Genomic DNA, 27534 nt, shown 5'->3' on the forward strand with positions numbered 1-27534 from the left:
CGAAGCTGTGCAGTGTAATAGTAATAATGTCATCACTAGGATATTTCAACCCACCTCTGTCTTGATGTCGTATCAAAATTTGATTGGGATGATAAAATATTTCCGAATCTGTTGTTAAAAACAATTTTCAAAATGAGCAATTATCAAAATTTTTCAATACAGAATGGACACAATACCTTGCAATATACAAAAGTACCGGCATAATGCTATTAACTTCTTCCAAATCATTTGTTGTGACCTGGACATTAAAATTACTAACGCAATGTGAATTTACATCCGCAAAATCGGCCTCATTGTTTTTGCTGTCAAAATCCAATTCTATTGCACCCAATGATTTGAACTTCAAAAGCAAGGGAAGAGTTGACTGGAGTCTCAATTTTGTTTCCGTTTCATACAGTTGTGTCTTTGAAATGTCATACTGAACAAAAGTCTCAAAGTCTTGACGGGCAGAATGGCTATAACATCTTTGTAACTGGATTGCACGTTTTGAATCATAAAAACGTAAGCAGAGTTTGCAGCATCACTGCAATTATATGAAACACCCAAAATGTCCCCTCCTTTATAGTCCAAAAACGGTTTTAGATGTATTTCATACATCATTAGAGTTACAGTTTTGTCCTTATCACACAAGTACTCAAATTTTTGTTTTGCACAATACAAAAGATTTTCATCATCTTTTCCATTTTTTGGATTTAAATTGCAAGATGTATATAATTTTTTCAACGTTGTGTGTAGGGTGGGGTAAAATGAAAAGTTCACTGTTTCTAAGGAAGTTGTAGGCATGGGGGAGAGATTGATAGCATGAGAGAGGAGAGAATTAAGAGATCTGTACTATATCTATTTTGATTTTTCTGCGTGTATGTTAAAGTTAGCTGCTCTCGAATGAAACTAATACAAGATTTCTGATTGTATGTGGAAACAATTTCCAATTCGTCAATCAGTTTGAGATACCGTATCTAGGAAGTAATGCATGTGCCACCACCATCTTGATATCTCGATATCAAGATGCTTGGGTCAGAGGTATTCATAAAGATGGTGGTGGCACAGGCTGTGCTCGCACTCCTTAGTGACATCACTCATCCAAATTTTCACAATAGATGGCGCCACTATTTCGGGCAAGAAAACACACCGGCCACAGCAAATAATTTTTCCCAACTCTAAAACAGAACTGCTAAAAAAAGCAAAAACAAAAAATTCTGAGAATTTTGGTGACTATATATATATATATATTGTGTGTGCGCGTGTGTGTGGTGGATGCATGTGGGGGAAAAACACACAAAAGCACTCATATCAATGAAGAAATACCTGTTTCAAAGTGGGGGGGAAATCCCCCCCCCCCCCAGAAAAAAGAATTCTGGAAACCTGGAAAAGGGTACAAAAGGGCAAATTTTCCGAAACGTAAGGAGGACGCTTGAAATGACATCGAAAAAGAGCGTGGTTGGTAACCCTACTTCTGGCCCATTCTGGGTCCAAGAATGGGCCTAAATGAGCCATTCCCTAGGCAGCCCCCTTCCAAGTGGGCCCTGTGCAGGTCAGGGGCGGATCGCTGTTGGGAAGGGTGATGTTTTTCTTCCCCTCACATTGTGGAAAAGGTGACTATGCGTCCCCATTGTCCCGTATTTTTCTAGACAGTTACGGTTTTCTCTGTGTACTGACTTTTTTTGAAAAAAAAACCCGTTTTTTTCCCTTTTTCTTGTCGAAGTTTTCATGAATATGATATTTCATCAAAAACATTGATACAAGTAATTTTCAACGGATTTATTAAATCCAATATTATCATATTCGCATTTCCCCCATATGTTACTCCGTATTTTTTCCGGGAAAATGACATTCATACCCAGAGAAATGATCACAGAAAACATATGACTTATAGCAGATACGCGGCAGCTTTGTGTAAAGGCCCGTTTACACGCATACAAATACAACGCCACAACAGGCAAATTGCCCAACGAGGTGGCTGACTTAAGAACATCATGGATCCCCGAGCCCCTACCTACTACTGCGGCACCCCCCCCCCCCACCCACCCAACGAATCGGTACATGCGGAAATGTGCGTGTACGTGTAGTGCAACCTGACGTAAAGTTTGTTTCTGTGTAATGCTTGTTATGTGTAGTGCTGTCATCTGCCCCCAGTTTTACTAACTATGAGTGAAGTGTTATGGTTGAATGATTTACCGTTGTAGGACTGTTGCTCTCTGTGGCGAGACTTATTAACGGGGAGATCGGCTCGCATTTGCGCCTTGAAGTTGGGAACCACAGAAAACCAACTTCAGCCGACCACCACTGTGGGGTTCGAACCCGGATCCTCGCATCACGAGTCCGGCACTATAACCACTCGACCACCACAGCGGCATCAAGTAGTTTAATACAATCATGGCCTCCACATGAGTGGGGGCTGACAGGGCTCCAGCCCTGGAGGATTGTCATTATTCTTTGCTTTTTCACGCTATGAATTAATTATGGAGAGGCCAGTGAAATGATCTAGGGGTCCTGCTTCAGTACGTGGGAGGGGGGGGGGGAGCAGGAGTACAGTAGTTAACGAAATCTTAAGTCGTCAAGTGCCCTTCGTGTGCAAAAAACAGGGGAGGATAAATCGAGGGTCAAGTGGTGCAGTGCACCCGGGCGGCAGCTTCGACAGGTTTTAATTTGACACCTAAATTTTTAAAAATTTCCTATTTCAAAAACTCAAATGACATCGCGCTTTTGAGCCACACTTTGACGACGACGATGTTGACAAAACTTGAGGGGACTGATAGTTGGTGTGACTGTAATACCAGAAATATGAGTGTACTCTTTCATAAAGGGCGCGAGTATGTCTTTTGGTGACTCCTCTGATTTTCCTAGACCTGTTAAATTAAGACAAAGGGAAAATTCGTCTTTTTTAGCGGTCTGGTTCTAGAGCATCGGAAACGAATTAGAAATAGATTTCATTAAAAAAAATTCGTCTCATTATACTTTCTCTTTACAGCACAAGTATAAGAGCTGTAATGAGGAATAAGTTATCTGGAGCAACTTAGAATGGTATAGTGACTCTTGACCAAAATGCGAGACAATTTCTTTAAAAGCGGGACGTGTGGTCACAGCCGCTTTGCATGGTTAATTAAATTATTTTTTTTAATGTTTGGCTTTGTGCTAAAAAAAAAATCAGATTTATACCAGTGTCACCTGGGCTGTGTCTGTTAAGCCCTGTCAGCCCCTTCCCCCGACAGGGTTGTCTATAGGGGCGGCACACGAGGTTTTGCACCCAAGCTGCAGGTAGGCTCGAGCAGCCCCTAGGTACATGCTTTGGCGAATCGACGATAAATCTGGTAACCTCGTCCTAACCTAACCACACGTTAGAAAAAAGAAGGAGGGGGAAAAATAGAAGAAAAGGAAGGAAAAAAAAATTGAAAAAGAGAAACAGTATAACAGATAAATAGATTATACAGTAGATTTCCTCTTTTCACCCTCACCCTACGTGTTCTCATTCTCTGAATAGTAGAAAGATACATTATGTATGAAGGGGGGGGGGGGATCATTAACAGTATAAAAAAGAAGAAGGTAAAAAAAACAACTTCGGTTCAAAGGGTAACTATAAATCTTCGCGATGATGAGAGGAGAGAAAACACAGAGAACACAGGGTGTTAAAATTACTCCATTGGCGCTTGGACGTAACATTTCGTCCGTGATCTTAAAGGGGTTCAAATGTACGCAGACGTTAAGGGCCATTTATACACCGTTTCTAGTAGACAAACCGGATTCTATTTTTTCGGTTAAGTAGGCCCTATGGGAATGCGCCAATGAACGTGGCCTCATATCATCCAATGATCATCGACAAATTGATTACTTACGTTGTGGAGCAGTTATTTTTTTTAGTTTTTTGACGACTTAAAATTTCCAGTTAACTACCAAACTTTTTGGCCCGTGTAACGGTCATGTCCCACGGGCCTCCAGCAGCATGTAATTTTCATTCAAAAATTAAGTACAGGATGCCCCATAAATTCGTAAATAGTTTAAAAATTCATAAAAATTGAAGGGATTCGGAAAACTGTGGCTCGAGATACCGATGTTTAGAAAAGGAAAATCCATCTCTGCCCTCACGAGGACTCGAACCCCCGTACGCCGGACCAGTGCTCTTCCTCTAAGCTGTGAAAGCAGATAGAATATTCCCTTCTTGGAGCATAGGAGGGGGGTGGAGAATCAAGGTGGTCTAAATCGCTGGAATGCAATTTTTCATAACAAAGCGTTTTCTAGATGCTTCCAAATGTAGTCGAATCCCGCTTTAACGAATACCGTTATAGCGAAAAAATCTCGTTTTAACGGACACTTTTCTAATCCCCCCCCCCCCGATAAATTTGCATAGGAACAATGGAAAATCCTGGAATTTCTTTATAACGAAATTTCGTTATGACGAAGAGATTTTTCCGATTTCTTGGAATTCGTTATAACGGGATTCGACTGTAATGAGTTTTCCCTGAATTTCTTTTTTTGATCACGAGGCCCTTCAGAGAAAGAGAATCAAAGTGGTCTAAGTGGTCTAAGTCACTAGAGTGCAATTTTTCATAACAAAGCGTTCTTCCCTGGAAGCGCCCCCCCCCCAAAAAAAAAAACAGTTTACCTTGAAGTGTTTTTTTGCCTGTAACGCACATTAGACAAGCATTACAAGTATTACAAGCAAAAAACATTTCAAGGACAACTGTGGCTTTCAGGAAAGAACGCTTTGTTATGAAAAATTGCACTGCAGTGACTTAGGCCACTTTGATTGTCCACCCCTCCGTATGATGGACGGCGGCAACATTCCGCTAATAGCTCGCAAATGACATCAAGCCCACCAGATGGCGACGTATATGCAGAGAAAGACGTTCTCTCCTTTATTTACCATCACAGCGGTAATCCCGAGACATCCCGGGTTCTAAACCCTCTCAAAACGCCACTCCCCGAGCCCACATACGTTTGGAAGCTTTCTTCTCCTGATAACACGGGGAGGGAAGGGATTGATTGATTGATGACCCAGAGCTGTTGTGCAAGACAACCGGGGGGGGGAGAGGAGGAAACATGTTATCCCCCCCCCGTGTTGTCAATCAACTGCCAGTGGGCGGAGTCAGCTTTTGTTCGGAATCTGATGAAAGAAGTACGCACACAGAAAAATATAGTCTTTTTTCCTCTTCCTTGTTTTTTTTTAAATATTATTTTCGGTTTTGGGTTGGGGAAGCATTTATCAGCTCTATCGGAAGGGAAAAAAAAATTCTTCTTGATAATAGGTGGCAATTTCTAGATGTTTTAGTGATTTCCAATGTGGCAGTTATGATGCGGATCAGGGAAATTTTAAAAACCGCTTAAAGGGTCGAAACATAATATTCAGTAACATCTCGGTTTTCGTTGACTTCGGTTATCGTCAGTTTCGGTTTTCGTCGATTTTTTTTCCCCCGCGAAAAATCTCTCTCGGTTTTCGTCGGCGTGACCACGTGACCTCGCTGCTAATTCTTGTTCTGCTCAGTGTGACGTTGTTTCTCGTTGTGTGAGCATAACTCTGCGCGTCTAAGTCAAACAATTCCACGGGACCAAAGGAAGTTTCCAGAGCCCGCAGCCCTTCGAAGAAGGCGGCCATGCCTCATTTCAGGCAAATCTTAAGGACTCGGCAGAAACGAACCTCTTTGCACAGCCTTGTTGTGTGACAGGGGTTCACTGACTCACTCAAGCTGGTCCTAGTGCCAAAAGACCAAGAAGGGAAGATTACCCCCCCCCCCCCCCCCAGATAGTGCCCTGATACCTAAGGTCCTTATAGAGGGGGATTCCCCCTTCCAAACAATAATACCTACCCTTCCTCGCCGTCTTCCATACGCTGAAAAGAGTCTTTAGAAATGAATAAAAATTGGAAATGCCGTGTTAAATGTTCATTTATTCTTTACGTTTGCCATTCATATTCATTTTTATATTAATTTCTTATTGTTTTTAGCATTAAAAGCTATATTATTCTCGGTTAAACTTGTTTTGGTTATTATTTTGCAGTTGTGTAGTACGAATTTATTGGATTTACATCGATTTATATGGAAATAATTACTTCGGTTTTCGTCGGTTTCGGATTTAGCCGATTGTTTTCGGGCGGATTATTGACGAAAACCGAGGTATCACTACGTACGGCAAACTAGAAGGCTAAAACTACGGATTTAATAAAGGAGTCTTGCTCTGTATCAGGGGTTTCCCACGTAAAACCTTTCGCGAAACCCTTAATGGGTACGAGACTATTCCGTGGAACCCTTGATGTTAGTGTTCAGCAAAGTGTGTGCGTCGATCCTCCTAAGGGCGTTTCCAACCTTTGTCAAAGGCGTTACTGTGAGCTAGGATATTGATTTATGTGCTTATTTATGCTTTGAAGTGGTTCTTTTATATGGGTAAATATCTGTCAAAGTATTCTGGGGGAGCCCCTTTCCTAGTTGCGGCCCTGTCCATGCCTGCAATGGGCTAGAATTATGGGTGATCCATGATGGGTTTCCTGGGCAAAGAGATGTTCTGTGGCCCAATACTTAGCTGGGAGTAACAGCTTACATATTTACATACTTACACTCGAATATCTACTCGGTTCGCGAGAAAAACTATTGCAATTACCGTTTTCACTGTTGTTTGGTCATCCGAATCGGTCTGCATTCGTTAAAATACGTACCACGTTTTCGTCAAGATGCAAAATAAAGAACAGCATCTGTAACAAGACCTTCTTTTTTTTATTTGTAATCTCACCAGGTTCCAAAATCGTTTACGGATCCGTGACGTTTGATTCCGCGGAACACCAGTTGGAAATCTATGCTCTATATATTATTGGTAGTGTGTTTGTACACGATCGAATACCTTTTTGCTACGGGTTGTGGAACTTCGAACACTCAACAGACGGGAGCACTAAAAATCAATTTCATAGATTTGCCGATAGATAACGCTCGTGACTGAATGACGTCATCGCCAAATACGTTATAAATATCTATATATATGGAACCACATTTTGAAACAAAATACACAAAAAGACTTTCCTGCTCTCTGTAGAAGGATATAACTACCGCGTCTGCGAGAGGGAATATGCTCATTGTTCAGTTGCAATCTAATAATTAGCGTCCATTTTGCATATTGCTACAATAACACCCACACACATGATCATTTACCAAACAAACGACATTTCGCATATTAATTCTCCCCCCCCCCCCCCCGTTAACAGACATGTTGTGTTAGTTACCCATCAGTTTTGAACAGCAATATGCACATCGGATGTCTCACTTCCTTGATCAGTTTCGCTGATGCCATTATCTTACGACCATTGCGCAGTTTTCATTTTATATTGAAATAACTTATAGGAAGGTAAGTAGAGAAATACGTCAATGTGACTGCGGTCAATGTGATCACATGCCCACCATCAATTGCCATTGTGTCCCGTATCTAGGAGGATGATTTTCTATTTTTAAAAAAAAAATCAATCCGCGCAACATTTTCGTTATAGATGGATTATAATTGTATGTTTTTCTTGAGAAATTTCCTGTTTTTTTTCTAGAAACACCAATTTCCAAACCCCGCCTCTTATAGAAGAAAACATCTGATGTGATAATAACACACAGATTCCCAAGGACATTAAAAATCTTCCTCGCTATACAAGGACATACGTGCGTTCGCTGTGGACGGCCCCCCCATAAAATCGGACGGGACTCGAAACTGTATCGAGGTCCCCTTTCTCTATCAATCGGAAATTCCGAGAATAATTGTTTCTTTCTCTCGAATTTTCTTTCATTTTTTTGGAGATAAGTAAGTTATCAATATATCGTATATACTGTATGTTTTGATTCTAGTGTTTTATCTCGTTATCAGGTTTGTTTTATTTTATTGCATTGGTGGTTCTGGTGTTGAAAGTTCGGCTTTTGGATAACGTTATTAGGTAATCCCGGCCGGATCATAGAGCGTGGGTTTTGACTTTTATGCTGGGGAGTGCAATTTCCTAAAAAATCTGTGGATACCTCTATACTGTATACAGTCAATTCGCGAGAAGTTGAGAGAACTCCGACACCTCGAGAGAGAGAGAATATATATTTCAGTAAGTTTTCACTCAGCCCTAGAACTTTTAAAATGTTAAAATTTTCTCTTAACTCGAAGTTTTCTTCCTTTAAGTCGAAGTTTTCGGGAATGAGAGAAACTTAAGAAAAAAAAACCCCAGCATTTAGCGATATAATTTACCATTTAGTGACAGAATTTAGCATTTGGCAATAGAATTCAGTATTGAGCAATGGAACAATATAATTTAGCATTTAGCAATGAGATTTAGTAGATTCAGTTGTTTGCTTGCAAAATGTCAATGACTTTTTCAGGAAAGAAGGACAAGAAATGGACAGTCAAAAATGACTTCCTGTCAAAACGGTTGAATTTTTTGACAGAAAATAATCTTGAATATACTTTCTATAGAAAATACCTCTCTCATTTATACGAGTATCATGTATGCGTTCGTTTCCAAAAATATATATATACGTCTAGTTGATTTCTTAATATTCTCATTTAATAAGTAAATGTGAAGGAATTAGAATAACTTATCTTTTGAATTTCTTTATCTAAAGTAGTTTGTGTGATACATTTTGCTAATATTATATTCGTAAATAACACTTTAAGGATATCAAAATTTTATTTTACTCCACTCTGAAATTGCAATTCCCATACATCGTACTAACAATATCTCGGAGTTTTTTCTTTTTTGTCGGCCGCTGCACATTCGACTTATCGGGATTTTATTGCGTGTGGGCAAGACTCCTCAGGGCTGGACAAGAGTATTGCCCGCCATGCCCAGGGCATGTAAAAATTCTTACCGTGGCATGTGTTGTTTTCAACCACATGCCCGACGCGGGCACGTAAAAAAAAACCCAAAAAATTGAAAACCCTTTGCGTTTTTATTATGATTACACTGCGCAACGCTGATTTTGGTAATGAATTTTTTTTGACTGACTTTATGTGTATTTCATGTGCTGATTCATGTGCCCCATCTGCCCTGGTATCGGTCCTCCATTATTTTTATGTGCTGGTGAAATCGTTCACCTTGTTCCCCGCTTGTATCGCCTAGATTTCCTGGGAAACGATCTAAGTAGCTGTGCAAGTAATGAACCTTTATGCTCATATCACTACCAAGGTCTGTAAAGTTGTAGAGAGTTCTGTTAACTAGTTCAGCATAGTTTTCAGTCTTGTGGGTGCCAAGAAATTTCTTGGCAACAAGGACAAATGAGATGAACGGTGTCTTATTCATGGAATATACGAAATGAGGATCATTTATGAGCTGTCTGATTTGAGGACCATCAAAAATTCCAGGTTTAAGGTTTTCTGCACTTATTCTATGCATGTAAAGCAAGGGTCATATAAGCATCATATTCTTAAATTCTGCGCTGATGAAATTTCGAATTATCTTTTGATTATCTTCAACATCTCATTAAACTCATCAATCTTGCCATCTGACTGGAAAATTAATAAGATTATCCCCATATAAGCATCATATTCTTAAATTCTGCGCTGATGAAATTTCGAATTATCTTTTGATTATCTTCAACATCTCATTAAACTCATCAATCTTGCCATCTGACTGGAAAATTAATAAGATTATCCCCATATAAGCATCATATTCTTAAATTCTGCGCTGATGAAATTTCGAATTATCTTTTGATTATCTTCAACATCTCATTAAACTCATCAATCTTGCCATCTGACTGGAAAATTAATAAGATTATCCCCATATAAGCATCATATTCTTAAATTCTGCGCTGATGAAATTTCGAATTATCTTTTGATTATCTTCAACATCTCATTAAACTCATCAATCTTGCCATCTGACTGGAAAATTAATAAGATTATCCCTATTTATATATATATATAAATCAAGATCTCTTTCAAACCCCCTTAATTTCAGACCCGTCACTATCACCTCTATTTGCTGCAAGCTTTTTGAGTACACAGTCGCCAAGGAAATCCGCTCCCACCTTGATTCAATAAACTTATTTCTCAAAGCAGTATCGGCAAAAACGTCCAAACGGATGTAATTTTCTTGGATGTCTCTAAAGCTTTTGACAGGGTGCCCCACAACAAACTTCTACTTAAGCTCCAAAACCTTGGCCTATGTGTTCAATTGCTTGAATGGGTGGAAGCCTTCATTACCAACCGCAGTCAGTTTGTCTCCTTCAAGGGCCAGAACTCCCCATTTCTTCAAGTTGAGTCTGGCACTCCCCAAGGGTTCGGTCTTCTCGCCATTATTGTTCTTGATTTATATTAACGACATCCCAATTTCCATCAATTGCGATATCAGACTCTTTGCAGATGATTGCGTCATCTACCACACAGTACACAAAGAATCTGACCAAGCATTTCTCCAAAATAACCTCAACATTGTCTCTGATTGGTGCTCGTCCTGGCAACTACCCTTTAACTCTTCAAAAACAGTATTTATGAGAATGACTCGCAAAAGACTTCCCCTCGCGCGTTTCTTCTTACACTATCAATAACTCCTTCATCACCGAAATTTCTAGTTATAAACATCTGGGTGTAATTATTTCTGCCGACCTCCGTTGGAATCTCCATGTTGATTATGTCTTTCATAAGTGTCTCCAAAAACTCTTTTTTCTTCGTCGGAACCTCAAAAATTCCACCCGTCACCTCAGACATCTCTGTTTCTAAACCTACATCCTTCCTCTACTCTCATATGCCCGTGAAATCTGGGACCCTCATACTCTCTCTCCAATATAGACAAACTAGAATCTATTCAAAATAAATCCGCCCGTTTCATTCTTAACTGTTGGTCATCCTCTGCCTCCGTCGCCGAACTCAAGCGCCAACTCAATATGCAACCGCTTTTTACCCGTAGATATATCTCTCGACTATCTTTCCTTCCTAAAATTCTTCACGGCCATTTTCATATTGACACCTCGAATTTCCTAATTCCAGCTTCATACTTTTCAAAAAGAATTAACCATTCACAAAAAATTGAAACCCATCTTTGCGTCCACAGATTGTTTCAAATTTAGTTTCTTTCCTCGTACAATGACCGACTGGAACAACCTCCCGCCAAACATTATTGATTGTACAACAGTATCCGATTTTCTTTGCAACATCAATCGCATGTGTGTAACTTCACCTCCGCATTCCCTTGTATAGGCCTCGGATAACCAATATTGTGTAAATAAATAATAAATAAACAAGGGCTGTCCTGATCAAGATCTTTCATGAGCTGTTTTATTAACCCTAGCTTTATATACAGCGGAGGCAAGATGATTCTGTTTCATCTGGCTAAGGGTTCACGAACCACGTTTCTTTCTCCAACAACCGTAAAGCCGGGTTTTCCTAGGAGCAGGTTTCCTGTGCCGCGCGCAACACGCCGTCCACTCACCAGTAAGAAAAGCAACATGACTGTTTTCCTACTGAGCGCAATACGCCTGATGACAGCGCTTTACGCCGGGCGTGATTAGCCGACTGCTTCTGAAGGAGTCAAATGCGTCGTGCGCCGCGGTTTTGCCGATATTCTCTTCACTCTTGTGTGTTTTCTTTCCCTTCCCTTCAAACCGCAGCATGCAGACGACAGAGTAGCTGATGCCAAAGCCATATACTTTATATAGCGCCATTTCCTAGCGCCTCGCTAGGAAAACACAAACGCGTAGCGTGATTATGTAACACGTTTCTGTCCGCGCGAAATAGTCTAATTCGGTTCACGCTGCGCAACAAACCTATTCCTAGGAAAACCCGGCTTTATGTCTCTCGTAGTCCACTCTTTGAGTGGTATTGTTTTTACCCCCATAGGCACAAGACGCAAGGATATTTCGCGTAGCCCCCCTTGCTGACCAAGGAGAAAGTTAATCGTTTTCAAGTCCACACAAATTACTCATTGATATTCGTGAAACTCAATTTTTTCTCCATGACCAAAGTGATGGTGTCGTATTCCTCTTTCATTTTCGTTGAGTGAGAAATGGGTGTTAACCCCTTTAGACCCCTTCTCTTCCCATTAGTCCACTGTCGTAGATGTTCTGTACAAGTTTTACACACTATGTGTGTGTGTGTGTGTGTGTGTGTGTGTGTGTGTGGAGTCCAAACCTAACGCCAAAGTACCCAAGATAAGCTCTTTTAACAGAATCAGAAATGACTTTTCCGTTCTCTTTTAGGGTGTACTCACCACGTATGTAGCAAAATTCACCAGGATAATTATTATTATAACTTCTTCGACTGGATGCCAATCTTTCTTTTCATCAGCACTCGAAACAAAGAACTTTATACGTGATGTAGTTGTTCGCGATTTGCGAAATGAAAATCCCGGAACAGAGATTAAAAAACCCCCCTCAAAACTTTATTTAGATCCGGATTGCCCCACGACCATGCTTTACGAAAGCCGGACACATCCCACTTCTCAAGGAGATATCGAAGCGTTCCCGAAAGATGGGTGCATCCGGAATCTTATTAAATGAATATATGTGTGCATATATCTATTCTATAATATAAAATCACAAACTCGAAAAGGGACTGTTTCTAAGCAACCGAAATTAGTGACGATTTTATGTTACGGAAATGGGTGACGGAAATCTGTTACGTTTTTGTGTTACGGAAGTCGGTTACGATTTTGGGTCAAATATTCATTTAACTGTAGCACATATCGGGACCCATTTGACACATTGGGACCATGTTATGTGCATGTACCGAGAGGCTCCCACATCCTACAGCAGGGCCCTTAGGCTGGAATTTAGATGGCGAGCCCCCAAACCAGCTTTTCAGGGGGGGGGGGCCCTCTGTGGTTAATTTATAGTGTGAAAAATCAAAAAATGATAAGAATCGTTGTGGCCCCTGTCGGCCCTGCCCTTGTGGGGGGTCATGCCGAGAGGTATGTATATGTATAATATACATATAACAGCATTGCTCCCAACACACAGGGTTGGGGTACCCGGGGATATTGCACGTATACCTTCATGGGAAAGTTAAATGGTTTGATTTCGAGGACCCTTGATGGATCTTGTTGTTTTCTTGCTGCTTTAACATTGAAAAATTTCTGATAGCGGAAGCACAAGATATATCCAGTCTGGGGGGGAGGGGGCCCATGAAATTTGTGAATTCGGTCACGGGTAGTTGTGTGGGTGGGCCTGGATTTTATTCGTTGGTGAAATGAACACAAATGAAAATTTTTCATGGCACTCGCAGCAGGGGATGACCGACAATCTTTCAAGTCGGGGGCCCCATATTTACAGGTTTCATTTTGGGGGCCCTGGATGAATCGCATTCTTTTCTGTTGTAGAATTTGCAACAGTGGAAGCCCGAGATAAAGCTGGTCTGGGGGCCCCACTAAAAGTATGCGAATTGGTGTCCCAGGAAATTGGTTGGGGGCCCTGGATTTTATTCGTTGGTAAAACGAATACAAATGAAAATTTTTCATGGCACTCGCAGCGGAGGATGAACGACAAGCTTCCAAATCGGGGGCCCCATGTTTCCAGGTTTCATTTTGGGGGCCCTGGATGAATCTCATTCTTTTTTTTTTGTTGTTTAACATTGTAGAATTCGCAACAGCGGAAGAACGAGATAAATCCAGTCTGGATTCCCCACTAAAAATCTGCGTATTGTGTCCCCGCTACTGGATGTGGAGCCCTGGATTTTATTCGTTGTAAAATTGATAAAAATGAAAAATTTTCGTGGCCCCTCACGGGGGGGGGGGGGGTGTCCGACAAACTTCCAGGTCAGGACTCCATGGAAATGTCGACAGGTTCTAATTCGGGGCCCCTGGATTTATCTCATTCATTTTTGTTGTTTAACATTGTAAAATTTGCAACACATCGATAGCCCGAGATATATCCAGTGTGGGGCCCCACTAAAATTCAACGAATTGAATCTGGGGACCCCCCATGGGGAAGTTTACTTGGGGTACTTGATGAATTTCTTTTTTTTTTTTTTTTGTTGCTTTATTATTATATTTATTTAAATTCACTACTTCAGTAAGCTGGTGCTTTCACGCGTCCCTTTCCATAGCACGCTGATGAAGTGGGACGAAGTAAACAAGATATGTTGTGAAGAGAAGTGAAGGGGGGGGGGGTGGCCGCCTAGGGCAGATTACTAGTATCTATATAAAATTGCATAACAGAATAACAAGTCCAATTACAGGAGTATCAATCAAAGGAATAATTATGATGAATCCCGATCTAAGAATCGAAATCTAAATTGGTATTATAGCGTCCTTGGCACGCTGGACTCAATAATCAAAGATCCGTTGGTGGCGGTCCGTCCTCGTTCGTTGGACGTCCCAAGTTTAAGTCGTGTAGGCCGTACAACTATGTCATGTTATGTCATTTGTCAACGACAAATCGATGTCATGTTTGCGCCACACGAAGTCCTGGTCCTAGTGTCCAAGTGAGCCAATGTTCAGACACTCAGGTGTTTCAGCCGGACAACACGCATTTAACTTAGACGCACGGAGTAACAAGATCCGAATAGAAATATGAAAGAAAAAGCGAACACACACACACTGATCGCCACGTGTACCGACACCCTCCTAACAATAAACAGTAGTTACGTTTAGATGTAACTACTAGGTTAAGTCAATAGATGCGGCTTCATACAATCAGCTGATAGCAATCAAGCGCCTGTAGAGAAGAAGGAAGAGAAAAAAAAAGCAGTGGAAAACGAATCTCCACGTGAAAAACGTTAACTTATTACTCCATGTTAAAACATTGCATAATTGAGCTGTACTGAATCCCAAAAAACTAGAGCTCATAGAGAGAAACTGTTTTCATATTTTGAAACCAGCAAAAATACAGTCAAAATCAGTTAAAATATTCCAGGCACCAAAAACCGTGTCATTGACGGAGTTTCTTCAGCACCCTTTTTTTTGACAAGTGTAATTAAGGCTCATTTGATCATTTTTGCTGCACCGCGGCCATTTTTTTGCGCACGAGGAGGACTGGTTAGACCGGGACTTGCAATTCATTGGGTCGTATTAACCGACATGGTTTAAACTGTAGTCACAAGTTTTGGATAAGAGATCACCACAGATTGGTTAAAGACCTGAATTTAACCAATATATCTGAGTCGATCTCTTATAAAAAAATTGTTACTATAGTTTAAACCATGTCGGTGAATACCGTCCATTACCGATTCCGAACGGCAGCCTCTTTTTATATACTCAGAGGCCGTTCAAGTACTACGTAAGCAAATTTTTAGCCATTTTTGACATCCCCCCCCCCCCCGTCAGCTAAAGTCAGCATTTTTTGTCACAATTCCACAGCATTTAAGTGGTCCGTGGCACATTTGTAGATCACTGAAGTAGGACTCAAAGATCACTTTCACATTCAAAGATCACCTAAGTAACTCGCGACACAGTTCCAGAACACTTAAACGATCCGTGGCACATTTGGAGATCCCTTGAGTTTTAGAGCGCTTAAGCGGCCCCCAGTGTGGTTCTACATCGCTCAAATTACCCGCGAAACATTTCCAGATTACTCAAGTGATCCGTGGTGTAATTACGGATCACTTGAGTGATGCATGGCACAGTTCCAGAGCAATTAAGCGGCCCGGAAACATTTTCAGAGCACTTGAAGGATCCGTGAAACATTTAGAGATCATTAAAGGTGGCTCTGTAGGGGACTTATCAATAGGGAGAATGTTAGTTCAGGTGCCTAATAACTATCGAAAGGTTTTTTTCCCGTTTTTGGCGCACCGAATAAGATGCCATTAAGAATATTTCGTATCTTCATAAAGGGTGGTTGATGACGTAATCATCATCCAAACCCCCCTCGTCATCAAAAGTCAGGAAATCGGAAACCCCCCTTTCCCCCCCACCCTCCCCCCATCGATGCTGACGTAATACTTGAATGACCCCTCATCGAGAGGTTCGTGCGCTGAACCCTGTGTATGGAACTCCCTGCTGTAGCGATTATTTTTCCTGTGGTCTGTCGCCGTTTCTGTTGTACCCCCCTGTGTCAGAAAAGTTTCTTGAGCCCGGGTGTCGAACTCGCGACTCCTCTGAACACCCTTTGGCACCTTGGGCGAGTGTGTTATCGGCCCGGGATATACCGCGCCCTTGAAATGAAGGCCTTTGAAGACTAATTTTTAAGTTACTGAAATTACATTATCATAAGGCCGTGATCTGTCATTTTTTACGACTCATACGGAGGAAGCATTTGTTTTCCTCAATGAAAAAAATGATTACTTCCTACTCCAGGGAGAGCAGCAGTTTTGCTTACAATAAGTATTTTGCATTGAAGAGACAGATTATCAGAATAATGTCACAGCATACTATTACTAATGAATTATGTATATAGTGTTCTCTACACTATTTTCCCATTATTTCCTTTATAAAAGATCTTTTGTTTTTTCTATTAGTGCCCGAATGTACACAAATAGATGTATATCCTACCACAATAACTGCATGGATGAGTAATAAGGAAAATATGGGTTTCTATCAGAGCAGTGGCTCTTACCTTCTAGTGACCCCGGGCCAGATATTTTCTAGATGGAGGCCCTTAAAAAGGAAAAAAAATATGAAAAGTAAATGTAAATTTTTTTTGTGAGATTCGGCCCCGGTTGTCCCAGCCTAGTTACGCCCCCTGGTTGCTATGACATATAAATACAGTGTGTCCGAGAATTTCACTGGGGGAAGGGGCCAGTGAAATAAATGGCATGCGAGTGTGAAATGGGCAATCTATTTGCGTACTTTTTCCTCCAGTTGAAGTATGTTTCCATAACTGGTTGAGGAGGAGAAAGACTTGGGTGAGGATATAACTCCTACCGCTGTGATGGTCGAGTGGTCGTAGCGACGAACTCTCACCCCACCGGTGCCACAGTGGTGGTCGGTTGAAGTTGGTTTTCTGTGGTTCCCAAAGTCGAGCCGATCTTCCCGTTAAAAAAATCTCGCCATTAGCAAATCTAGATTTACAACATATATTGGTTAAAACGACACCATTTCGCTTTCAATAGAGTGTCGTTATACAGTCGAATCCCGTTATAACGAACTCCAAGAGACCGGAGAAATCACTTCATTATAACGAAATTTCGTTATAAAGGAATTTCAGGTTGTTTGCATTGTTCCTATGTATACTTATTTGAGGGATTAGAAAGTGTTCGTTAAAACGAGATTTTCGCTATAACGGTATTCGACTGTAACTGATTTGGACATTCCCAATCGATATAAAGCTCTTTGTAGTGTAGTGCGTTCATGTCCGTATCGATGGCGCACCCCCGTCACGTCACGTTTCTTGTTCGTGATTGTGAGAAGGTCAGCTTTGACTTTATCACCCATGTGTAAATAGGGTTATCAGATTCGAAAACTGAGAAGAGAGCGCCTAAGCGCACTCATCCTTGATGAAGTTGTTTTACAAATTTTCACAATAGATGGCGCCACTTTCATCTTAAAAAAAAAGAATTCCCCCTCCCCACCATCACCACAATAATTTTTCCCAATTAAAACACAGAGCCGCTATATGTCTTACGGCAATTTGAAAAATCCGGTTATTATGCATAATAGCCAGTTATTATGCATAATAGCCAGCTATTATGCATAGTTACCAACAATATTTTTGGAAGTTTAATTAATTTTGTTTCCCAACCCCTAGGGGTAATGTGCTTATATCCCACATGGGACAGAGCCAGGGTCATGTCTGGCGCAACAGTTATTATGTGCAATCCCCAGCTCGTATTGGCAAATATGATAAACCGTCAACAAATCATTTAAGTTTACCGGAAATGTTGGCACAAATTTCAGCATTCGAGGATGATGGATTCGGTGATTGATGTTGCTTACGTTTAAAAATGTTGATAAATGTGAAGAAAGCTAACATTACAATGCTGATAATAATTTATATGGTTTTTTCTTATTCTCGTAACACACATTTTCATTTACCGTATTTTAATTGTGTATAAGGGAACCCTTTTTTGCCAAAAACTGGGTCCCAAAAATGGGAGGGATTCCTTATACATGGATAGTATCATATATATACATCTTTCAATTCTTTTTTCAAAATTTTAAGCCCAAAAAAATCGGGGGGGGGGGGAAGGGAGGACGTGGTTCCTTACACATGTTCCCAGTTCCCTCTGACATACTGTCTATATGTGCATATGATTGTATATATACTTGTCTAATAACTTGTATAACTTGTTTTTCATGGGCCCCATTCGTGGCCTGCAGGCGATGTGCGTCTGTGCAACCCTGCCTATGTTCCCCCCATATCTCTGTGTTTAATATGTCATTTTATGTATAGTAAATGGGGGAATTTTGGGTGCAGGGGGGGGGATTATGGGAGGAGTCCTGCTGTTGGTTGGCTTGGGGCTGTCCGGCCTGGTGCGGGTCGTTTGCCGGTCTTGGATGTCGGATTTTCCACCGTGGCTCCCGTCTCCTGAGACAAACCAGCTTATATCCCCTAGGGGGACAGAGCGGGGGCCACGGTTGGTCTGGAGGTTCCTTATACGCGTTAAAATCTGGTAATTTAGTTTTTATGACAAGATATGTGAAGTGCACCCATCACGTATGTACTGATAAGTGCTTGAATTTAAGTGATATTTTTCCGCGTGATTTTTTCCATATTTATCATACTTCATACTTACCAACGCCAATCGAGAAATATGCATGATTACCGGTAAAAGTGACAAATGTAGAAAATAAGGTATCAAACTTACCTAAGCGTTTGGTGGTAATGCATAATTGAGCTTATTTAATGTTGAAGAGTCCATTAGTTAATTTCCCTTCCCCCCCCCCTTAAGAATTTCAGACCAGGAGGACAGGGGAGTAAAAGCTACAACGCTGTGCAATAAATAATCTTGGACTTGAAACGTCTCGACATTTTGACATACAGCAAAAAAAGTAAAAAGTAATAATTACTATCAGTCTCCCCCTAGCTTTTAATGAGTTGTGCCTACTTTCTGGTCAGCTTTATTACTTCACCTGGAGCAAGGAGGGGTTTTTATTTCTCTTTTTTATCTTTTCGGAGTGTTGGTTTCTTTTTTTTTTTCGCCTGAGGAATAAGGACTGAGTGTTGCTTGCGTCCTATTTTCTTTATTTCTGAATGGAATAGGTGGCCCCCTCTCCCCTTCGGTTCACGGCATCTGCTGTTGGTGAGCAAACAATAGTACATAAGCTCAAAATGAATATTGAGGCTTTCTTTCCCCAGAGCAGTTTTTTTGCGACTGTCTTTTCATGTTATCTTGGGAAGAGCTGGGCCATGGTCAGAATAGAATCTTCCTTGCTTAGCGGCAACTTGAATTTTGAGGGCGTTGGTCAAAGAGCAAAAAACACACGCGAACACTCATGCCAATGAAGAGATATATGTTTCAGAGTGTAAAAAATTCCCTTGGCGGAAAAAAAAGAAAAAAGATTCCCGAAAACTGAAAAGGAGGACAAAAGGACGAATTCACCAAAACGTCGGAGGACGACTTGAAATGGCACCAAAAAGGAAGACGGGTGGTAACACCTATGTGCAAACACTTGTTCCTTCTCGTTACATTTCTTCCTCGATATTATGTTAATGAATTGTTGTATTTAATGTGTTTTATCCTGCGACTATACACAAGCGTTAGATCAGTAGTGATCGTCGATCATTAAGGGACGTATCTGTGACGTTCCAGTTTTATTTTTTCCACACGCGTCGGACGTTATCGCGTATGTCTCAATCGTGTTTACCAATACAAGGTGAAATAAGAAAACTGCGCTGAAAAAAAAAGTCCTGATTTAGGTTCAAACGCGCGTCGAGGATAACAGCAAAAAAAAAGATAAAAAAATTTCCGAAAAGATAAAGGAGTTATATTTTTTGCGTTCTGTGTTGTTGCTTTTTTTTTTCATGGTCGATCGTCGATAAAGGATCCGCGACGGCGATCATAATGATGATGATGGTGATCGCAAACATTTGATATGTCGCGTTTGTTTTTAAAAGTACAAGCGAATATTCACAGTCGCGCTTGTGTTGTTTTCTTCAGACGTTCCGACGAGTTAACATTTCCAAGATGGAGGAATGGATGCTGCCCTTCAGATTAGTGGAACTCAACGAGAAAATGAAGAACCGAGCCGTGATGGAACTTGGAGAAACCCCAGAAGTTAAGAAGCGTGGCCTCGCTGACATCAGGCGTTACGTCAAAGGTAAACTATGTTTGAAACCACTTAGATATAGACGGACTTGGCTAATTTGGATAATTCAAAATTTTAGGAAATTTCTCTTGAGTATAATATTCAATATTATGTTAAATTTATTTGTTTAATTCGACCTTTTTTTCCCCATGTTTCCGGTATAATACGAAGTTTTGATTGTGATATATGTCCGTTTTCAAAATGTCTCTTTTCTCAAGAATTCCTGGCTAACTTTCTGTCATCTTTTTCTTTTATCCGGGATTTCCTGATTTTTTCACCCGTGGTTAATTAATTATAAATATTAATAAATAAATGTTCTCTGAACATTAATAAATGTTCGAATTATCCAATTCATCAATATAAGATAACTATGCTTTCACGAAATAAATATTAAAAAAAACTTTCAATAATTATGAAAATGTATTGAATGTCTATCATCTACGATGCCTGTGTTAAAACGTGAAAGAGATCACGACAACTATAGTCCACGCCGCTAAATGTGATCACATCGTGACTCATGGCTGCTGGTAGCAATAACCGAGTGATAAAATTATACCTGATAAAAGTGCCGATTGCAAGTACTGTGACCATACATCCCGTTTCGTTGAATGGGGCGTATGGTAAATCGGTATTGAAAAAAAACGGGACAACTCTGTCTTTTCCTCATAATTGTTCGCAAAATGTTCAATCTCTCGTTCTTTTTTTTAAACTTCTATGCTAAAACGGGACTTCTTTTCCCGTTGAGCTAAAATCCTGCATTTTTGTTATTCAGCCATTGTGTGGAGCTAGAATAGAACTGTCTAATATTATCAGGATTACGATATTTTTGTTCATGTGCAATACGTTTCATAGATCCATCGAGATAGTCTCTCGGAAAAAAGAATTTGAATCTAGTCAAATGGAAGACCCTGATCAAGAACTGAAGGAAAAAGCTTTCTTTCCTTTTCCCATATTCACTTTCAGTGTAGGAAGGCCAAAAGCAGCTCCACACATGCGGATACTACGAATGATTCACGGTGAATACTACGAACTGATTCGACATTACGCATGGAAATATTGTCCACAAGAGAGGAGGAGAGATGACAACTTGCAGCCTTCCCAGTAGCACAAACGTATAGATTTATATCACAAAATGTGTTTCCAATATTGATCTATATCGGGCCACGATGTCGTTCTATCTAAAAAAAAGGCATAGTCGAACATAAATAGATCTATATCGTGAATGTGACAAATCCAAATACAGTACTTCAAATTTTGGGCGATAAATGATACTCTTCCAGAAAAAAAGTTGAAGCTTTTCTGTCTGTGGGTTCGAGTCCAGCACCCTGCCCCCCCCCCCCCGAACACTTTCCACCTCTTACCTCATGACTTACGAACGCAATCCGTCTCATCGGTCTCATCACTGGTCGCATAATGCTATTATAATATTAGTTTAAAGGTAATGATTTTTGACTTGTATTTCAAATGCCGTCAAACTTATTCATTCTCGTATAGGGTCATTCCACGTGACCAACGTAACATTCACAGCCAAAATGAGCTCCATTTTTGGCTTGTAAATAATGAAATTTTATAAAAAGATAATTTTAAACTTTGGAAAACTTGTTCACCGCCTGAAGAAATGGTATAAAAATTGTTAAATGCATAATTTTTTTTTTCATAAATAGTGGCTGCGACCAATGCGTCAGCTTTTGGAACTGGTAGCTATGGTGATTTGTGCGAAGGGTGAGGGTTCGTTGTTCGGCTCGGATCGGAGAGCTCCTCGGCAATCGTATGGAGCGCAGGAATGCCTACGGCTCCCCCCTCTAGCAGCGGGGTCGATACTGAGGCATCCTGCTTCAGCGGCGCTCGGCTTGGGTAACCGAGGCGTCGAAGGGGACGCAGACCGAGCGACGGGTTGCGTGGCCACAAGGTGGGGAGACATCCCCACCGAACTAGCCCGGGGTTCCTAGGGAGCTCGGCGAGAATGTAACAGTTTTTATACCCCCCTAAAAAAAGGGGGTTTACTTTGTTTCTTGTAGCAACTCCTCTGAATCAACATGTTTTCGAATCCCAAATTTTTTCACAGTATAACTTTCAAGTGTTGAGTTTAGTTTAATATACCTGCCAAATAAATACAAATACAACGTCGCAACAGGCAAAGTGCCCAACGAGGTGGCTGAGAAAAAGATGCCCATAACAAGAATGGATGTCACATATTACTAAAATTCAGCAACCCAATTAAATGCAATCAAAACAATTATAAACATATATACATGATAAAATATTATACAATGCCCATAAAATGTATTTATGGTTGTCTTATTCGAAAGTACAGGGGGAAGTAAGTACGGATAGCTTCTCGATTTACCCCAACATGTTTATCGTATTCCTTTTTTAAACGTGTCAATCGTGTTAGAATTCATTACCCCCGAGGGTAAGCTATTCCATTTATTAACAACCCTATTAGACGCGTAGCTCTTCTCTGCACCCCTTCAACCAAGTCCATGTCCCTCCGTAGGTATGGTCTCAAAAACCTTACAGCATACTCCAATCCAGGACGAACCAAGCCTCGGAAAAGCGGAAGAATGACTTTCGGAGAACGCGAAGAGACCTTTTTGAAAATGAAACTCCAGCGTTCTATTCGATTTTTTTGACCAACGCTGAATAATGTTCAGAAAACCTAAGATACACGTCAATGAGAATTCCCAAATCGGTCACCCTAGTTGCATCCGGGATAGTGACACCATTCAACTCGTAAGAGAAACGTGGGTTGTTCGAACCAAAATGAGCGGCCATGCACTTGTCAACGCTTCATGCTCCATACATTTGCCCATGTCCCGATCCTGTTCAAGTGGGTCTGGAGCAACTCCCTATCGTTTTGATTACCAATAACCCCCCCCCCCCCATTAGCTTCACGTCATCTGCATATTTGACAAAAAATCCCACTGATACCCTGATCGAGTTTATCGATAAAAAGTGAAAAAAGTATAGGGCCCAGGACACTTGAGGAAATCACTAGTGACGGATGTCCAATCTGAGAATTCCCCGTTAATTCACCACACCCGTAGTGGTCTATCTCTCAACCAAGATTCTCTCTAATTCAGTAAGTTGATCCCAATCCAATCTCGTGTAAAAACGCTTCAAGAGTTTACCATGTTGGACCCGATCGAATGCCTTCTGGAAGTCAAGGTAAACAACATCTACATATTTGTCCTTACCCAAAGCCCAGAAGCAAAGGAGGTTAGTCACACATGAATTCCCCTTCCTGAACCCATGCTGATTACCTGACAATACATTATTCTCTTCTATCCACTTACTAGACGATAATTGGACACAGCCTCTCTACTACCCTTCTTAAATAATATCGGAACAACATTAGCAAGTTTCCAATCCCTTGGGACGATACCCTCAGCAACACTACTCCAGCAAATCTGCGCGACTGGCCCCAACAATTTATTAGCACATTCCCTGAGGACCCTGGGATAGATATCATCTGGTCCTGGTGCTTTGCTTGCACATACATTTTCTAGAAGATTCAGGATCTCCACGTCTTCCACTTGAATATCGTTAAGGATTTTATTACTCCATGCAACACCCGTACATTGAACATCGTATTCTCTATTATAAACCGACAGGAAAAAGTCATTGAAAGCACTACACATGCCTACATCGCTCTCTACCCTAGACCCTCCTTCTGAGAGGGGGCCAACTGTCCCCTTACATCCATTATTGGCGTATATAAAAAATGATTTTGGGTCGGAGCCAATGTTGTCTGCCAACTTAGTTTCAACTTCCTTTCTACTATCCCTTATCGCTTTCTTCAACGCTTACCTTTTATCAGTAAACAATGACTGATCACCTCGGTCACTTTTATACTCTCTGAATGCTCTTTTTTTTTTTCAAGATAAAGGTTACGCACGCAATCCGGGATCCGTAGGGGTCGCATCCATCAAATCCAATAACTTTTTTTTATTTATTTATTTGTGCTCAAGTGCGTGTGGTAATATAAAAAACACATGTAAGCAGAGTATATGGACACCAAATTATTATTATTTACAAAGTACTATATTACAAAGTATTAATTACAAAGTACTGCTTATAAGTTGGTGTTTTTTGCAAATGGAATGAGGTCTCCTGTGTTTGTATACATGTTTACACGCATGTTGGCAACTTTAGATGTTTCAATGGATTGATTTAGTTCCATTTAGTGGACTCGTGCACCTCAGGGCCGTAACTAGCCATTCCTGTGCCCTGTGCAAGAATTTAAATTTAGGACCTTCTAGCCCATTTAATTCCATTCTGGGCCTCCCTTCCAAGTGGGCCCTGTGCGGGTGCACACACTGCACCTGCCTAGTTACGGCCCTGATGCCCATCTTACTATCAATGGCATGTGTACATATATATATATATACATACATACATACAAAAAACTGCAAAATAAAAAAAATACGTGGGGTCCACGCCCTCACAAGGGGGCAATTTGTTTTTTTTAATGCGAGGGGGAATTTGAGAATGAGTGGTTCTATTGAGGCCTTTTTTTTCAGAAGGAAGTTTAAGCAACTTCTCAGATCCTCCACCATTTTCACAGGAGTTCAAATTTATACTAAGGGGTCATTCAAGCAATAAATGTCGATTAACCTCAAACGCATTTTTTTTTCGTTATAGTATGCGTACTTAGGGCCATTCAAGTATTACGTCAGCAGATTTTTAGATATTTTTGACCCCCCCGTCAACAAAAGTCTGCAAAACACTGACCGCCCTCGTCAGCAAAATTTCGTCAGCAGCTTAGAATATTTCATATCTTCAAAAAGGAGTGATTGATGACGTAAGCAACCTCTAAACCCCCCTCCCTCCTCTCAAAGGTCAGCAAATCTGAAACCCCTCCCCTCACCCTCGATGCTGACGTAATACTTCAATGACCCCTTACCAATCGTCTTAGTAAGTTTGAGAAATTTATCACTTCTACCTGCGAACAGAGGTGGATTTAATAGAGGGCGCTCCCGGAGTCCCGACTTCGAAAGAGCCCCCGAAAAATCCAAACTTCACGTTTTTTTCTAGTTTAAGAGGCCCAATATGTATTTTCTTTTACGTCCGGGACCTCAACCGACTTTAATCCGCCACTACCGGCGAATATGCATAATACCCAAGTATCGTTGTAAACTTTATAAATACTGAAAGCATTATCACTTTTACCGTCGATAATGCATAATAACCAAGTAAATTTGGTAAATACTTGAAATTAATCGCCTTTATCTCTCTGGTTATGCATAATATCCAAGTGTAATTGCTGTATTTGTTAAATAATGTGAAAAAACCCAAATGAGTCTAATATGCGTGATGAATTTAGCCGGACCTAGTGCCGTCTTAACACATGGCCCAACCGAGCACGGTCGGGGGCCTGAAGAGAAAAGGGGCCTCAGGAAAACGAGAAGTAGTTTAATTTTTAGAGAATTTACCAGGTAAGGCTTCAGAAAAATCACTTCGTCGCGGGCCTATGATGGCTCTTAAGACGGCTCTGGTCGGGCCCCGATATAATGATATGAAATTTTGCCATCGTACCGCCGATGTAATGACACAATACAGGTATGAATCATTATATTATTATGTATCAAATCTACACAATACGGGTATAATTATGATGCTTGGGCACTATGCATAATCGCCGGTAAAGGTGATAAATTTAGGGAAATTCATCAAACTTACCAAAATGCTTGGCGAGAATGCATAATATGCGGTTAATATATACAATAATTGCATTTACCTTCTATATACTTTGCTTATATAATAGAACAAGAGAACCTGGTGTGCACCGACGACGACGAGTTCTTCCTGGCGTTCCTGAGGAAAGGCAAGTACGACACCAAACGTGCCATCAAGTTGATGCAATCCTACTTCAAGGAGAAGAAGAACTTCCCAGAGATCTTCTCGACACCGAACCTGGAAGGAATGAGGAAATGCTTGGAGACGAGCTTGGCGAGCATCGTACCTTACCGGGATAGAGACGGATCTTCCATTATTGTCTTCAGGACAGGTAGGTTATTTTAGTGCGTGTGTTTTAAAAAGCAAAGGATATAAATCAACATCATTCTGGAAAAGTTGAAGCTACCCTGAATGCCGGCCTTCACGGCTGTTTCCCAAAATGGGCAACAAGTCACGAATATGAACTTATGGGCAGGGGCTTACGCAGGATCGACCTTTTGGAGGTGGCGCAAACGGCTTGGGAAGGAGGGGGGGGGGGAAGGCACAAAAATTTATTTTCTTCCCGATTTTTGAGCTACCACCCTTCAGAACACATTAAAATTAACAGAAATTACTTAATGAGGGCCGTAAATAGGATTTCTGCTGCCAGGGGCAAACAATGGTTTTGTCACCCCCCCACAACTTTAATATTCGATAATTTTACAACGGTGGTTTTTGTCTCCATCTATAACTGCCGCCCCTAAATTTTGCGGCCCTGGGCAGTTGCCCCCCCCCCCCCCAGTGCCGGCCCAGGGTTAATATAGCATATAAAAGGTATGTACTTTCGATATTCAGTTTCTTTTTCAAGGAAATATTAGTCTTTTCTATTTTTTTTTGGTCGGCTTGGGGCGGTGGGCACAGGCTCAGTGAGCACCACCTCCCCACACGTACGCTCCTTTCAATGGATATAATATAAGCTCCTATGGGTTAGCTTAGGCGGTGTAAGTGGGCGCGTCGAGATCAATTTAAAGTTTCTAAAGAAGGGGGCGAGGAACAGAAAAATTGGATAATATGCCTACATCTGTGAATCAAATGTCTGTGTAAACCAGAGTATTCCAAAATTTTCTGTCTCCTCCCCCCCCCCCCCCACCATTAAGAAAATATCCCCTAGATATCCCCTATATCCAGAAGACAAATCTCGTCCAATGTTTTTGGAATTATTTTTCATTTCTTATGCATCTACTGCGCAGCCGTGAACTTTTTTTTTTCAAATGAAAGACGGGCAGGGCTATCTCTGGATAGGCTTTGGCTAGATACAGTAGTATCTAGGAGGCTTTAGAATCGGCCCGACTTTGGAATTAGCCCCCCCCCCTCCCTCCCTCCTGTGAATAGGGTCAAAGATGTTTGGTTAATCCGTGAGTACACATTTTTTTCAGATTATGGGGCTCTGGACAAACACTTCCATTTGCCTAATTTCATTCAAATCAGATCCCGGGGAGGCACTTACAATCAAATCAGAAACTTCCACTCTCTTGATAACGTACAACTTTTCAATTGTTCCCAGACATCAGGTTGTTAACCCCTGGCCCACTGCCCTATTCATTTGTTATCTTTTCTTCACTTTCTCATTTGTGCTTGGGTTCCCCACCATCAGATTTGCGATAGACTTTGCATATCATAACATCGTGATTAAAGGGGGGTTCATTCGAAAGATTAAAGTTCTTCGATTATAGCGCTATTTTCGTCAGCATTGAAGAGAATGAACGTTCAGAATTGGCCAAGCATTTGGCGCATTTACCCGTTTTTCCTAATTGGAGCGTGAAATTTCT

General features: G+C 40.9%; 1 protein-coding gene across 3 annotated transcripts in view; it reads left to right on the forward strand.

The window, feature by feature from the left end:
• LOC149071600 (retinaldehyde-binding protein 1-like) overlaps positions 1-27534 on the forward strand; it is a 61034-nt gene that overhangs the window by 16341 nt on the left and 17159 nt on the right. The window contains exons 1-3 of one of the 3 annotated variants that reach the window (XM_089247608.1): positions 7564-7758; positions 19900-20059; positions 25815-26057. In XM_089247608.1, the coding sequence (XP_089103734.1) occupies positions 19927-20059; positions 25815-26057 (376 nt within the window). In that variant the 5' untranslated portion in view covers positions 7564-7758; positions 19900-19926. Of the gene's footprint in view, positions 1-7563; positions 7759-7888; positions 8045-19899; positions 20060-25814; positions 26058-27534 lie in introns of those variants that run through there. The other 2 variants (XM_089247609.1, XM_089247610.1) reach the window with 2 other exon arrangements.

Source organism: Pholcus phalangioides, unplaced genomic scaffold, assembly GCF_987345545.1.
Source record: "Pholcus phalangioides strain wild (caught in Gottingen) unplaced genomic scaffold, Ppha-v1.0 ptg000018l_1, whole genome shotgun sequence".
NCBI classification, from domain to species: domain Eukaryota; kingdom Metazoa; phylum Arthropoda; class Arachnida; order Araneae; family Pholcidae; genus Pholcus; species Pholcus phalangioides.